The following is a 16,764-nucleotide window of genomic DNA, read 5'->3' on the forward strand; positions in this document are numbered from 1 at the left end:
ATCTGGAATAGCTAGTGCTCTCACACATGGTTCACCGTTGCTTTCCTCAAAGCGAGCAAAGAAGGCATTTAACTCATCTGGAAGGCTCGACTCACTGGATAGCTTGTGGCTGGGTTTCCCTTTGTAATCTGTGATAGTTTGCAAGCCCTGCCACATCCGTGCGGATGTTGCCTGTAATCCATAGCTTCTGGTTGAGATATGTACGTCACAATGTCATCAATGCACTTATGATTGATGTGGTTAACTCCTCAAACCCGTAAGATGAGTCCCAGAACATATTCCAGTCTGTACTAGCAAAACAGTCCTGTAGTTTACCATCCACAGGAAGTACAAGTGACTCGTATAGAGCGTGCCATTGGTACTTCCTGTTTGAGTTTTTGCTTGTAAGCCAGAATCCGGAGGATAGAGTTATGGTCAGATTTGTCAAATGGAGGACGAGGGAGATCTTTGGATGCGTGCCTGTGTTGTGGAGAAAAAGTGATCTAGTGTTTTCGCCTCTAGTTGCCTCTAGTTACATGCTGGTAGAAATGAGGTCAAACGGATTTCAGTTTTCCAGCATTAAAAACACTGACCACTAGGAGCGCCGCCTCTGGATGAGTATTTCCTTCTTCGCTTATGGCCCTACACAGGTCATTGAGTCCGGTCTTAATGCCAGCGTGGTAAATAGTATGGTCTACAGTTTATGAGGTATTCTAACTCAGGCAAGCAGAACCTTGAGACTTCATTAATATTAAAGATTACGTACCAGCTGTTAACAAAGAGACACAGCACACCCCTTGAGCTTACTCAATACTGCCGTTCTGTCCTGCTGATGCATAGGAAAAGCAGCCAGATGCATATTATCCATGTCCTCGTTCAGCCAGGACTCAGAGAAACATTGGATATTACAGTTGTTCAGGTCCCGTTGATAGGATAGTCTCGAACGGAGCTCATACAGTTTGTTCTGCAGTGATTGTACATGAACAATTTCTTGTCATTCGGCTCAAAAAAGTACATTTCTGTCCTCTTCTTCTATGGGCAAACATGTATGGAAAGTTTTATTTAAATCAACAGGGATGCAGCAACAGTAATTTAATAAAAATGTATTTTCCCCTGAGCATTTCAATGGCAAAGAGAGGTTCAGGGAAATAAATTATATATTTGGAGTTATTTTCATGAAATAAACAACATGATTTAAAAATAGACTGCTATTTGGGGGCGTTAAAGTACAGTACTGCTTACTACATTACACATCAAATTTCCTTTTCACAATCAGTATCTTTCAAGCTCAGAGCACTATAAGCCAAGGAAACTAAGGCCAATTTTAAATTTAAATGGTCAACAAGCAAATGCAAAATCAACAAGATTTATTCTAATTTATTAACAGATTTGATCACTTAATTATTGTACATAAAGTAACAGGTACCACCTGATTATGCTAAATAATGTTGCGAGGGACATTATATTTGTTATGAATATAACATAGGCAAAATCAAATTGAGAGGGGAAATATAATGTTGCTCTTCAATAACATGGCAGTGTTTTGGCTATGCTAGCACCCAAAACAACAAGTCTGTATATTTGAGAATGTGAGTGTACCAAGATTCTCAACTGAGGGACTTAGAGAACTTAAAATATACAGTGCCTTGCGAAAGTATTCGGCCCCTTAGAACTTTGCGACCTTTTGCCACATTTCAGGCTTCAAACATAAAGATATAAAACTGTATTTTTTTGTGAAGAATCAACAACAAGTGGGACACAATCATGAAGTGGAACGACATTTATTGGATATTTCAAACTTTTTTAACAAATCAAAAACTGAAAAATTGGGTGTGCAAAATTATTCAGCCCCTGTACTTTCAGTGCAGCAAACTCTCTCCAGAAGTTCAGTGAGGATCTCTGAATGATCCAATGTTGACCTAAATGACTAATGATGATAAATACAATCCACCTGTGTTTAATCAAGTCTCCGTAGAAATGCACCTGCACTGTGATAGTCTCAGAGGTCCGTTAAAAGCCCAGAGAGCATCATGAAGAACAAGGAACACACCAGGCAGGTCCGAGATACTGTTGTGAAGAAGTTTAAAGCCAGATTTGGATACAAAAAGATTTCCCAAGCTTTAAACATCCCAAGGAGCACTGTGCAAGCGATAATATTGAAATGGAAGGAGTATCAGACCACTGCAAATCTACCAAGACCTGGCCATCCCTCTAAACTTTCAGCTCATACAAGGAGAAGACTGATCAGAGATGCAGCCAAGAGGCCCATGATCACTCTGGATGAACTGCAGAGATCTACAGCTGAGGTGGGAGACTCTGTCCATAGGACAATAATCAGTCGTATATTGCACAAATCTGTCCTTTATGGAAGAGTGGCAAGAAGAAAGCCATTTCTTAAAGATATCCATAAAAAGTGTAATTTAAAGTTTGCCACAAGCCACCTGGGAGACACACCAAACATGTGGAAGAAGGTGCTCTGGTCAGATGAAACCAAAATTGAACTTTTTGGCAACAATGCAAAACGTTATGTTTGGCGTAAAAGCAACACAGCTGAACACACCATCCCCACTGTCAAACATGGTGGTGGCAGCATCATGGTTTGGGCCTGCTTTTCTTCAGCAGGGACAGGGAAGATGGTTAAAATTGATGGGAATATGGATGGAGCCAAATACAGGACCATTTTGGAAGAAAACCTGATGGAGTCTGCAAAAGACCTGAGACTGGGACGGAGATTTGTCTTCCAACAAGACAATGATCCAAAACATAAAGCAAAATCTACAATGGAATGGTTCAAAAATAAACATATCCAGGTGTTAGAATGGCCAAGTCAAAGTCCAGACCTGAATCCAATCGAGAATCTGTGGAAAGAACTGAAAACTGCTGTTCACAAATGCTCTCCATCCAACCTCACTGAGCTTGAGCTGTTTTGCAAGGAGGAATGGGAAAAAATTTCAGTCTCTCAATGTGCAAAACTGATAGAGACAAACCCCAAGCGACTTACAGCTGTAATCGCAGCAAAAGGTGGCGCTACAAAGTATTAACTTAAGGGGGCTGAATAATTTTGCACGCCCAATTTTTCAGTTTTTGATTTGTTAAAAAAGTTTGAAATATCCAATAAATGTCGTTCCACTTCATGATTGTGTCCCACTTGTTGTTGATTCTTCACAAAAAATACAGTTTTATATCTTTATGTTTGAAGCCTGAAATGTGGCAAAAGGTCGCAAAGTTCAAGGGGACCGAATACTTTCGCAAGGCACTGTATATATATCGTATCCCAAGACACTTCACATGATAAATATAATGTCAGCTAAAGAATGGTTCCCAGATATCCCCTATATAAAACTCAAGCCACAGTGCTACAATTTCTCCCCATTGTGGACACTCTTATGTCTGGTAAGGTTAGTCAGGAAGGAGAAGCTCTTGTAACATAGTTTGCACTTGAAGGGCTTCTCCTTGGTGTGAACGGTCTGATGCATCTTCACATAATTTGACTGAGCGAAGCGCTTCCCACATGTGGGGCAGGCGTATGGCTTGTCGGCATCCCCCCTAATGCTCTGCCTCCCACGCTGTGACCCAATGACACCAGGCGAGGTAGAAGCAGGAGCCACCACACTCAGGTGGTTAGTCTTTGAGCTCCCTCCTCTAGTCATTGTTTGGGTGTTGTTGGGATTGTGTGCTGTGTTGGTAGGGTAACCATGAAGTAGCTGAGTAAGGCTAGACCCAGGCCCAGGCCTTTTATGAACCCAGTCACTAGGCATTAGACGAGACCCTGAAAGAGAAGACAAACTTCCTGTTAGATTCCCATCAGGGGAGTCTCCCTCTACTCTCTCGGAAGGCTGAAGCCCAGGGTGTCTTGCTCTTTTCATCATGGATACTGTGGTGTTTGTATCATAGGAACAGGAGGGTCTATCTCCATCAGCGCCAGGCCCTGCTCCATCCCTGCACTGAGACTGTGAAGAGAAGGGTCTGGGCTGTGGACTGGAGCCTCTCTGATGACCGCCATGTCTGAGGTTGTTCAGTCCACCTGTCCGCTGGTTGTGTTCTGTGTGGTGGTAGAGTCTCTGTCCCTCACGGTTGGGTCCTGGATCCGACTCAGGAAGAAAGAGCGACGGCTCCTGATCCATGATCCTGATCCTGGGCCAGGGTTTGTGACCAGCCACCTCAGAGGTCCAGTCTCTCCCACCAGCAACACTGGATATTAACAAGTCCTCGTGGACTGCAGACTGTAAACACAAATGGAAGAGAAAATCATAAAAGTTTATATAATAAACTTTTTGCTGTACATACACAAACATGACAAGATATTCTAAAATATTAACCACCGTCAATGGAGGTATGGGGGAGAAACCAGGTTGGGGGAGTATAGGGGATATGACCAGGTTGGGGGAGTATAGGGGATATGACCGGGTTGAGGGAGTATAGGGGATATGACCGGGTTGGGGGAGTATAGGGGATATGACCGGGTTGGGGGAGTATAGGGGATATAACCAGGTTGGGGGAGTATAGGGGATATGACCAGGTTGGGGGAGTATAGGGGATATAACCAGGTTGGGGGAGTATAGGGGATATGACCGGGTTGAGGGAGTATAGGGGATATGACCGGGTTGGGGGAGTATAGGGGATATGACCGGGTTGGGGGAGTATAGGGGATATGACCAGATTGAGGGAGTGTAGGGGATATGACCGGGTTGGGGGAGTATAGGGGATATAACCAGGTTGAGGGAGTATAGGGGATATGACCAGGTAGGGTTGGGAGATACTTTGGAAAAAGTTCAACATTACATGAAAATGCTTTTCAATAATGAAGCATTTTTACAGACACCATCACACTATCATCTACTCTGCCTCATCATATTCATTCTTTCCTCAGTTCTCAACTACATCCAAAACCAACAGAATTAACTACAAACAAACTAACTAGTACTATGTTACATTAAACTATACATGGGCCGTGTGCATTTTCTGGTGGTGTATCTTGAGGTAGGTCCTCTCTGAGAACCTCTTCCAGCAGTGTGTACAGGTGAACAGCCTCTCTCCCGTGTGGATCATCAGGTGCATCTTCAACTGGTGGGAGAACCTCTTCTCATACTGGGGGCAGCTGTAGGGTTTCTACCGTGTGGACCATCTGGTGTCTCTTCAGGTGGGACGAGTCGGAAAAACAGGCCCAGCACAGGCGGCAGCCCAACAATTTCTCCCCCGTGTGCATCCTCTGGTGGATCTACACCTGTTTGGGGAAACTGAAAGCTTTCCCACAGAATGAACACTAAGAGCTTCTCTTTTCCACCGGATCTGCTGATAGCATTACTACTACTGTCATTTGTGAATGGGCTTGTGTAGCCATTTAGTGCTGAGGAATTGGCATTGTCTGAGGTCTGGTTAAACATTAGGAGAGTGTGAGGAGGACAAAGGCCAGGGAGTGTCTGTGTTGTCGCAGGGTCCATGTTCCAGTTGATAGATCCTGTAGAAGGCAGGCTGAAGGCAGCACCGGTTAGGGGGTTAATCTGAGGTGCCATCAGTCTGTCTGAATCACAACTAGAGGAGCAGGACGGCGCACTGCTAGGAGAGTCTGTGTCTGTTCTCATACAGACACCTCCCCGTCCCCACAGACCAAATCTAAGCCTCCTTTTTCTTTCACCCACGTTTTAGAAATCTTTGCAAATTTATTGAAAATGAAATACAGAAATATCTACTTTACATAAGTATTCACACCGAGTCAACATTTTGTAGAAGCACCATCGAGCACAGCTCTGAATCTTTCTGGGTAAGTCTCATAGAGCTTTTCACACCTGGATTGTGCAACATTTGCCCATTATTCTTTTCAAAATTCTACAAGCTCTGTCAAATTGGTTGTTGTACATTGCTAGACAATCAATTTCAGGTCTTGGCATATATTTAAGTAGATTAGTCAAAACTGTAACTTGGCTACTCAGGAACATTCGCTGTCTTCTTGTTAAGCAACTCCAGTGTACATTTGGCCTTGTGTTTCAGGTTATTGTCCTGCTGAAAGGTGAATTCATCTCCCAGTGTCTGGTGGAAAGCAGACTGAACCAGGTTTTCCTCTAGGATTTTGCCTGGGCTTAGCTTCATTCCATTTGATTTTATCCTGAAAAAATCCCCACAAACCCTTTCTGTATGAACCTCGCTTTGTGCAGGGGGCCATTGTCATGCTGAAACAGAAAAGTTGCTACATAGTTGGAAGCACAGAATCGTTAAATGTCTTTGTATGCTGTAGCATTAAGATTTCCCTTTCCCTTCCCTGGAACTAAAGGGCCCAAACCTCTTCCGCCCAACTTTACAGGTTGGCATTATGCATCTGGCATCGTAAAAACCCAGATTCGTCCGTCAGACTGCGTAATTACACAAGAGAACGCATTTCCACTGCAATGGCGGAGAGCTTTAGGCCAGCCGACGCTTGGCCTTGCGCATGGTGTGCGGCTGCTCGGCCATGGAAACCCATTTCAAGAAGCTCCCGACGAACAGTTATTGTGATGACGTTGCTTCCAGAGGCAGTTTGGACGTCGGTAGTGCAAACGAGGACAGAGGATTTCTACGCGTTACAGCACTCAGCGGTCCTGTTCTGTGAGCTTTTGTGGCCTACCACTTTTTTTTTTACCCCCATTTTCGTGGTATCCAATTATAAGTAGTTACTGTCTTGTCTCATCGCTACAACTCCCGTGCGGGCTCGGGAGAGACGAAGGTCGTCCTCCGAAACACAACAACCAAGCCAATGTGTCGGGGGAAACACCTAGCGACCTGGTCAGCGTGCACTGCGTCCGGCCCACCACAGGAGTCGCTAGTGCGAGATGAGACAAGGATATCCCTACCATCCCTAACCCGGACAACGCTAGGCCAATTGTGCATCGCCCCATGGACCTCCCGGTCATGGCCGGTTGCGACAGAGCCTGGGCTCGAACCCAGAGTCTCTGGTGGCACAGCTAGCACTGCAATGCAGACCACTGCGCCACCCGGGAGGTCTGTGGCCTACCACTTCTAGTCGGAGTACTGAATACTGACAAATTCTCAAACTACATTGGAGGAGGCTTATGGTCGTGAAATTAGCATTACATTCTCTGGTAACAGCTCTGTTGGACAGTCCTGCAGTCAGCATGCCAATTGTACACTCTCTCAAAACTTGTGGCATTGTGTTGTGTGACAAAACTGCACATTTTAGAATGTCCTTTTATTGTCCCCAGCACAAGTTGCACCTGTGTAATGATCATCCCGTTTAATCAGCTTCTTGATATGCCACACCTGTCAGGTGGATGGATTATCTTGGAAAATGAGAAATTATCACTAACAGGGATGTAAACAAATTTGTGCATAACATTTGAGAGAAATAAGCTTTTTGTGCATATGGAACATTTCTGGGATCTTTTATTTCAGCTCATGAAAAATGGGACCAACACTTTACATGTTGCATTTATATTTTTGTTCAGTATAACTGGTTTAAAAGTTACTTGACAAATAGACCCACAGGGGTCTATTCTGGGTCCTGTACTTTTTACTGTTTACATTAACAATATTGTTGCAGATTACAAAAAATTGTAACCTGCATGCCGATGATACTGTTGTGTATGCTATTTCCCCCACGATTGACCAGGCTTTATCTGAACTACAGTCGGTCTTCATCGTATTACCAAAAAACTTTATTGACCTGAAATTAGTATTGAATGCAGGTAAAACTAAGAATATGTTGTTATCTAGAGTGCATAAAAATAACTAATGTACTTTGGACGGTGTCCATATTGATCGTGTCCCTGCCTACAAATGTCTGGACATCTGGATAGCTGAAAAGCTGTCTTTTAAAAATAATATGGAGAAGTTGAGAATAAAAATAAGCTTCTTCTAAAGAAATAGATTATGCCTCTCGCTAAATAGTAGACAGCAAATTATTCAGTCTATGGCGACATCTACATGAACACAGTTGCCACTTCATTAAAGCTGTTAGATGCTGTTATCATAGTGCTTTAATACGGGTGTCAGATTTAGTACTCATCAAAGCAATCTCTATCAGAAAGTTGGTTGGCCCTCTGATGTCACATAGGTTGATACATTTTCATTTATAAAGCCCTTTTACAAAACCCCCCACTGTACCTAACATTTTTGCAAAAACTTTAGACTTATGAGTTACTACACCCGGTGTCAGGGTTGGCTAACTCTGGGAATACCGTTGGTCTCGAAGTTAGGTTAATCAGCTTTTAGTTTTCTTGCATCGTATATGTGGAACAATCTTCCAAATGTTCTTACATTTATACTTTGGTGCCTCTAGGGCAATTCAGAAGGCTGATTGAGGACCTTGTTACTGATTAATGTGTTTTTTTTTAATGACTTTTCTTTCTGGTTGCATTTTGGATTTATATTTTGATGTGTGTATTTTCTCTCATTTCTGTAATTCAGGGCTCATCTGTAAAAGAGACCTTGGTCTCAGTATGACTCCCTGATGAAATAAAGGTAAAATAAAAAAACATGTTAATTAATTTGATTACTTTACACTAATGGTTCAATCATTAAAAAGGCATGGTCCCACAGTTTAGACAAAATAAAATCCACAAAGCATCTCAGAGTAAGAGTGCTGATCGTCCTCACTTGACTACATAGTCTTATTCATTATGATCTAAAAGACAAAACTGATACTAGATCAGCACTCCTACTCTGAGAGGCTTTGTGAACACGGCCCTGACCTAATACCATTCAGACAGGAGTTCACAGTGGGCCCACCTCAGTGAGACTGTATGTGGTCCTGTGCTGCTCAGTTGGTTCCTCTGTGGGTTCAGGAGGAGGTGTAGTCTGGTTGTCCTCCATTACCATGGTCCCCTCAGGGTTCCCCAGACTCTCCTCCTTCACCAGCAACACCTCTGGACCCTCCTCCTCCTGGAAGAGACAGGTGATACAGATTAAATAGACATACACTCCATCAGATACATAATCTAAACACGCACACACAGATAATAAACCAGGGTGGGTGCCAGAACAAATCCGTTTGATGGGCATTCGATTTTTTCATAGGGGGGCATGTTTTTTTCAGGACCTATGTGGATATATGTAAAAAAAATATATATATATATATATTTTCAAGTGTTCAGGAAATTGTAAGTGTTAATATGACAGTCAAAAAGTTAATTATCAGTTGGAGCATGTCCATGTCACACAGCCTAAACGAAAGCTGTGGAGTGCATTGCTGAATTGGTTTCTTGCTTGAGATGTAGGGCCTGCTCTCTCAGTGAATACATTTTGTGCTGATAATGGCCCGTAGAATTCTCACCGGCTTGTTCTATTCCGAATAGTGCCGTCCGCTTTCCTGTCTCACCATTTCATTTGGTGGTGGCGCTACCACCTGCTCAGTGCGCACAATTAGGTATGTTTTGCGCTTAGGACTCGGAGGAATAGGTTCAGGTTGAGGCTCAGAATCAGAAGAACACTCATCAGAGATGTGCTCATGATTCATTCTTCCACACCATCTGAGTTGTTTTTATTCCGATTTTGTAGCAACGCTAACGAGTGCATTCATTCATCTTGGCCTTCTTGCCATTATAAATTACACACGCTCTCACGGTGTACTCCAAGAGATCCAGAATACACTGATAGAGTACATACCATGTTCAAATTAGAATTCAAATAGATCAATACAATAGAATTGCCCGCCCTGTCCTTCATTAACAATTGGTGATCACATAACTATGCATTGTTCGCTTCCCTTTGCTCATCAACCCATTCATTCTCCCCCATCATACTTTAGCCTACTTAATTTATTTAATCTCTTATGCGTTTGAATTTAGTTTCGGTATAGTTTAGGTTCAGCCTCGAGACAATTATCTGCGTGATTATCAACTGGCATCTTCAACTAATCGTGAGAAGGTGGGGAGCAGGCCATATTGTGGGGAGAAGGGGCCTCCTAAAACGGTCTAGAACACAAATTCTGTTTGTGATATTAAGATTCTGACCATGTGTATTATAGACTTATTTAGGAAAAGTCTAGGACGGAGGGGGACATGACTTTAAAAGTAGCAGATTAGCCTAATGCATTTTTTTTTGTATTCATGAGCAGTCCAAATGACTGCTTTTGCGCTTCTATTGTGGGTTGTATAGTAATGCATGTAGTTTAACTGTAAAAATGTATTTGTCTGCCTTTTAATGTGGCATGAACACAACACGTCATGATGTTGTCATCTGATTGTAAAACAAATCACTTTGAAAGTAGGTTACCTTCACACCTTAGTCCAAAATAGCATCCGAACGACTGAAACAGCTCCTTTCTGTCTTACAATATGTAGCCCATTTATCTGATGCGGTCAAAAAAGAGAATGTCATGCCATAATCTTTTAGTCCAGACAGTATCAGATACATGGGCTACACATACTGAGACAGAGGGGTGCTGTTTTGGCTGCTCGAATACTCTGACAGTGATGGGTCTTTCTGTCGGCGCGCTTCTCGGTCAAATAAATGATAAATATTAAAATATTTTGTTTGGACAATTATGGAGATACAGTATGGCGGGCCGGCCCTGTAATAAACACACTTTCAACATGAAGTGTTTACCCATCCCCACTACAGTTATAAAGCGCTGTCGAGTGTATGCAGAATAGGGTGAGATCAGATTACAGTATACTAAAGGGTCTCAATGAAAGTCTTAGAATGAAAAGTCCCATTTTGTGTTTATTAAACATTTAAGTGTTAAAATACATCACATGAAAACCACACATACATGTCTCTGCATGCCTGGCAGACATCTCAGCTTGGATGTCGACCCACCTCAAGCTTAACAAGATGAAGCTGCGCCACCATGATGTCCCCCTCCCAGAGTGCAAAGAACATCGAAGCAGGTTCATGCTCTACAACATGGGTGATGAGTTTGACACGAGCTCTATAACATCTATAGAGTACGACCTTTCCTCACACAGGAAACAATGCAGGTCCTAATCCCTGCGCTTGTCATCTCCTGTCTAGACTACAACAACTCTGTTGCCTGGATTTCCTGCGTGTGCCATCAAACCCCTGCAACTTATCCAGAACTCCACAGTCCACCGAGTGTTCAACCTTCCCAAGTTCTCCCATGTCACCCAACACCTCAGCACACTCCACTGGCTTCCAGTTGAAGCTTGCATCCACTAGCAGACCATTGTGCTTGCTTACGGAGCAGCAAGGAAAACTGCCCCTCCCTACCTTCCGGCTATAATCAAACCCTACACCTCAACCCAAGCATTCTGTTCTGCCACCTATGGACTCTTGGCCGTCCCACGGCCAGCCGAGGCAATGTTCTTCTCTGTCCGGGCACCCGATTGGTGGAACCAACTTCCCCCTGAAGCAAGGACAGCATATTCACTGACAATCTTCAGAAACCCTACCTCTTCAAATATAATCTTAAATTAATCCGAAAGCCCCCCCGAATCATTAAAATAAATAAATACAAATAGTATTTTCCTACTTGCACAGATATTACTGATAACTACTTTGAGGGAAACTGTACTTGCTATAACTGTGATTTAAGTTGCTCTGGATAAGAGCATCTGCTAAATTACTCAAATGTAAATGTAATGTCTTAACAAAAAAATCACAATAAAGTTGATAAACCGCATACATTTTCTCATAGAAATAGTAGTTTCTTATAGAAATAGTATTAAGTCAAATTAAGTAGTTGAATGCAGGTAATGAAACATGCAATTCTGAACATCATATAGTCTACACAGTACAAACACAATATGTAAGACTTTTTAGGCTTATATATCACACAATGTCTAAATGCAATATTCTACCAGGAATATTCAACACTGAAATGTGTTACTCTCGTTATTCCAAATGCATCTGTGGATATTTTCTGCTGACAACAATGAAAATCAGAGGCTATCGTGTGGAATGGTTTTTCTGCTGGTGTATCTTGAGATAGCTCCTCTCTGAGAACCTCTTCCCGCAGTGCGTACAGGCGAACGGCCTCTCTTCCGTGTGGACCTTCAGGTGCATCTTCAGGTTGCCAGCCTGGGCGAAGCGCATATCGCACCGGGGGCAGCTGTAGGGTTTCTCCCCTGTGTGGACCCTCTGATGCCTCTTCAGGTGGCAAGCCTGGGTGAAGCGCATCTGACACTGGGTACAGTTGAAGGGTTTCTCCCCTGTGTGGACCCTCTGGTGCCTCTTCAGGTTGCCAGCCTCAGCAAAGCGCATTTGACACTGGGTACAGCTGAAGGGTTTTACTCCTGTGTGGACCCTCTGGTGGATCTCCACCTTCTGGGGGCAGCTGAAGCCTTTGTTACAGAACGTGCAGAGGAACCGTTTCTCTTTGCTATTGCCAGATGTTGGTCTCCCTCCCTGCTCCTTGGCCCTTTGGTCCTCTGAGTTCAATACCTTATCAAAAAGGACGCAGCCATGTGAATTGGAAGGCCCCGTCGACGTGGGCACAGGTTCACGATCCCTGAGCACGTGCAAATGGGAGTGGGTCGCGACATTTGGATTTGTCTCCAAGCTTTCCCTGTAATCTAAAAAATCTCTGCCTTTTGAATGTCCTTCTCCTAAGTGAGTCTTGTCTACATTCCACGTCAGAGGAGCGTCGCCCTCCACTTTCACATCATCTACCACTATATCGTCCCCTTTCTTATCTAGGCACCCTTCAGTGTATCCACTACTACTGTACTGGTTCCAGTCCTCTCGCGACAGATCAGTTTGTCTCTCTAAGCCCAAGTGCATGTTGCCAGGGTCCATCTCTGTAGTGTAAGTACAAGACAGATCATTGCCAGTCTCCAACGTGTCACCTGAGTCCCGATGGTAATGAACCATCCTCGGGCTCGGGATACCGTAAAGCAAATACTCTGAGCCAGGAGCAGGACGACAGCCCAGTGGTCCCAGCCCCAGTCTCTCTGGGTCTGACATTTGGTCAGGTCCTGTGTGTAAGAGCCTGTGTGTTACAGTTAAATTCTCGCTGTCTGTCTCTGACTTGAGGTCGGCGTTCAGCATTCCACTGACCTCCGTGATGCTGCGTTGGTTCCTGGGCTGGGGCGGGGCGGTGGGGTCCTCCGTGGCTAAAAGGGGTGCCACTCCAGCCACTGCGCCAGTCTGGATGTCTCTGCTGTGTCGTGGGTCATCTCCTTCAGTCCTCTCCTGCTTGACCAGAGACAATCCTCCAGGGCCTGCAGCCTCTGCATCTGCAGACTGACAAGCAGAGAAGAGGTTATTACAGGTACATGAGCTGAATTGGATAATAATGTCGTAGGGAAGTCTCACAAGTGCCCCCACAGCAGATAAATAAGGATGTACATGTAAGCAAGTCAATAGCTGAGGGTTACCTTTTTAAAATAAACGGCCGACATTTGATGTACAGTAATTTACAAATAACATGTTTTATGCACACTAACCTCTATTACGATAACATGCTGGGTTGAGATTCCACTCCCCTCATCTATAGATATGGGTTGGTCATCTCTCCAAGCGTTGTGTCCTGCTGGCTTCACAAAGCTCCTGTGGCCTCCAGTGAGATGTCCTTCACCTGAGAGTGATTGTGGGAAAAAGGAGTGGTTAAGTTAGGTACTGTCAATGCTATATTGTACACTATTGACATTGTCTACAATTGGCAAGAATGTAAGATAACACTATTCATAACTTTTTTATATAGTATTTATTGATTAATTATATTACATGCATCAAAAAATATATATTGAGTATAACAATAGGAAATTCAAGAATTTTGCTAGAATATGATATTGTCTTTGTGCAAGAAGAATTTGTCCTTAATTGATCTGCCAGGTAAAATAAAGATAGCCAAGTAATCTGGGGAAGTTGCATACTATCCCAAAACTGACCAAGACCCAATTCTGGATAACACATCTGAACACATGCAGAGAGGGGAATGAGGCCACAGGCCCTGCAGCCTTCTGCAAAATGTACCTCTTGCCATTCCTCTGTATCTGTCGAGGATCTTGACACTACTGGGACGACTAGCGAGGACGCGCTCTCGAATGGTCCTCTCTGCGCGCTCCCGTGCCACCTTCAGTTCCAGTAGTTGTAGTTTCCTCCGTAATCCCCTGTTTTCTTTCTGGCTTTGAGAAATTTCCACACGTAACACTGCATAGTCGTCGTCTACGAGTTTACAGATCTCTGCCACGGCTGCATTCGCTAGCACCTCCATGATGGAGGCTATTTGAGTGTGAAAAACCATACAGTTAGCCATTGTTTGCTAACTTTTGCAGCTAGCTAGCGTTACCTAGATAACATTTATCAAGTCCTGTCTCCAATGCGAATTAAAGACTACACGAGGTAATGCTGTGCAGTTAAATGGGTCATATTGTAAAGTTCAAGTGAGTTAATAAACGTCTAAATAACAACAATATTAACGTTAATGTGGAAATGTTTTTTGGTCACCTGTTCACTTCCGTTTACACAGAAGAGAAAGGATTTTATTTGTTGGCGTCATAGCTTAAAGGGTGTGGTTAAATGAAACATGTATGCGCGCTGTTCTTTGAACTACGGTACTGCTTATTACATGACACATAATTTTACATTACACACTTCTTACATTACACGTATGATCAGTATCTTTCAAGCTCAAAGCAGACTTGTTTACACAGAACAGTGTGTTAGAATCGAATAGAAAATAATACAACTTTATTCCAAAGACTCAGTAAGGTAAATAGTAAACTGTCCTAGCATAGGTTTACTCCTTCCTGTGAGTTTCCGGCAGGTAGACTTGATGCTGTCTTTTACAGGTTGGAGTGTGAATTGCACATTATGTCACAGAAAAGAAGGGTGAAAAATTATTCGCACCACTATCTAACCCTGCACAAATACCAATACTTTAGCCCTACCAATTCCTGCTGCTGCCACTACAACATCTATTTTCTGGGATTTATGCTCCATCAGTGCAGACAATTAATAACCATAGCAATAAATCCTCTATGGATTGCTCTCTTCAGGCCTACTCACTGGGGGGCTCCCGGTCGAACACTTGACCTTGGCCTATCCTCTGCTCTCTTCACTGCCTTAAGCATAGTAAACTTTCTGCCCCACTCAAACTCGTCTCTCTTTCAAAGAGCACTTCGTATCCCCAGTTGCATGGGTGCCCCTACCCCATTCATAGACGCTAACTACCTTTATCACCTATTGATGATAGAACCGATGTTTGCTCTCAATGTTAACAAGTATCGCTTAATGTTAACAAGTATGTAACTGAAAAATACTGTTGGCTGCAACTGTGATAAAGCCAATTAAAACAGTACATGTATATTTTACATTTGTGAAATTATTTTGATGTGGTATTAAAGTAAAGGGCGTTGTTTCCAGAACCGCGCCGCTCTTGAGAATCGATTTAGACCTAAGAGTACATCTTCGGCGCCCCAACAGTTGACACACAGTTCTTTCTCAGTGCTTTCTCTATCCTTATCACTAAATTATGTAGACAACGAATGTTGAATAAAATTATATTTAAACTTACTCTGCCAGTTATCCACAATGAAGTATTATTAAACCAACTTCAAAATGCGGGTCTATGTGTGTGGCAATCAATATGTTTTGCTCATGACCGAAGGCAGGTGCACAAGACGGAAGTACACACACCAGAACCATGCATACTAACTGAAGTCTTGCAGGAGTTTACAAAGTTTTGTGCAGGTGACATACATTTCTACTTCAGAACCGGTTCTCTAACAAGTCAGGAAAACAATACTTTCCTGTGAATATTTTGTCTGTAGGACCAACACCACGGAAAATTGGCAGAGTAAATTCAAATATAACTGTATTCAACATTCTGACTTGTAGAGGACCATTTCCAGAATGAAACACTGTACATATCTTAAGCTAAAGTGTACAATACCTGCTGAATATTGCAGGTGTGAGTAGACGCCGGCAAAAAAAGCGTAATGAAATTGTTGCCAGCAGAGCTGGTTAGGCTGTTTTTCATGTTATCCAGAGGTAAACAAATCATCAGCCAGTGTCAAGTGTGGGCTCTGAAAGCGCTGAGAGCGAAACGAGATGGGTGGGACTAAAGCTTAAGAGGGTGTGAACAATGCTGAATGGGTGTAGACAAAGAAGAGCTCTTCACTAGACACCAAAACATTCAAAGGCCATTTTCTCAAAAGTTTAGCAACTTTCAAAGCAGAATTACTTTCCAATTGTTCCTCAAAAACGCATTGTATGATATACCATTTTGTAGCTGAATCTCTACTTTTATTCAATGTAAAAAAAAAAAACACAATTTCACTACATAAGACCAAATCAAGGTGGTGAGTCACATATGACCTAACCTGGTAGAAACTGTCTCAAATCTCAACAAGACAGACCGGGTTCTCAGTCTTGCCATTGCCACCAGGACTGCGTCTCACCAAACGGAGGGCGTCACAAACACCAGGAATATATATTTTTTTATTTGATCCACTTCTACACTCAATGCTACCCCATTGATCACTCCTTTGAACGGTGCCCTGCTCTGGAGAGCAAAGCACGACAAGGGTCGTTCCCTGAGGGGCGTGACTCGAAAACTGAGCTGACGGATAGGGCTGCCGTGTTTCTAGCTCTTATGAAACTTTGCAGTATTTCGTTTTTTTTGTCATATTTCTTACATTATTAGCCCAGGAAATGTTTTATGTTATTACATACAGCCGGGAAGAACTTTTGGATATCAGAGCGGCGGTAACTCAAAAGCATTACCAGCATTGATTTTCCCGAATCGGATCGTTTGTTTGTTCCCCTGGGCGGTTGAGCTGATTCCAGTGGCTGATCCAAAACGCCACCGATGGAAAAGAGGGACTCTGAGTGGACTTCTAGTCCAACTCAGGAATTGCACACACCACCTGCCACTTCCTAGTCTGTTAC

The 16,764-nt window shown here is 43.2% G+C and overlaps 1 protein-coding gene across 2 annotated transcripts; it reads right to left on the reverse strand.

Annotated features, from left to right (window-relative positions):
- Nucleotides 1-1,014: 1,014 nt before the first annotated feature.
- LOC110534655 (uncharacterized) lies at nucleotides 1,015-14,957 on the reverse strand. 2 transcript variants are annotated; one of them, XM_036934502.2, is made up of 5 exons: nucleotides 13,846-14,957; nucleotides 13,317-13,447; nucleotides 12,928-13,113; nucleotides 8,698-8,850; nucleotides 1,015-4,202 (listed from the first exon to the last, which is right to left on the reverse strand). In XM_036934502.2, the coding sequence occupies exons 1-5, from the start codon at nucleotides 14,126-14,128 to the stop codon at nucleotides 3,336-3,338; spliced, it is 1,620 nt and encodes a 539-aa protein (XP_036790397.2). In that variant the 5' UTR covers nucleotides 14,129-14,957; the 3' UTR covers nucleotides 1,015-3,335. The 2 variants fall into 2 exon arrangements, with proteins under 2 accessions (XP_036790397.2, XP_021475294.3); XM_021619619.3 differs by lacking the exons at nucleotides 1,015-4,202; nucleotides 8,698-8,850 and having other exon boundaries at nucleotides 10,613-13,113.
- Between the last annotated feature and the right edge of the window lie 1,807 nt (nucleotides 14,958-16,764).

Source organism: Oncorhynchus mykiss, chromosome 10, assembly GCF_057628025.1.
Source record: "Oncorhynchus mykiss isolate SJ-2025 chromosome 10, ASM5762802v1, whole genome shotgun sequence".
Lineage (NCBI taxonomy): Eukaryota > Metazoa > Chordata > Actinopteri > Salmoniformes > Salmonidae > Oncorhynchus > Oncorhynchus mykiss.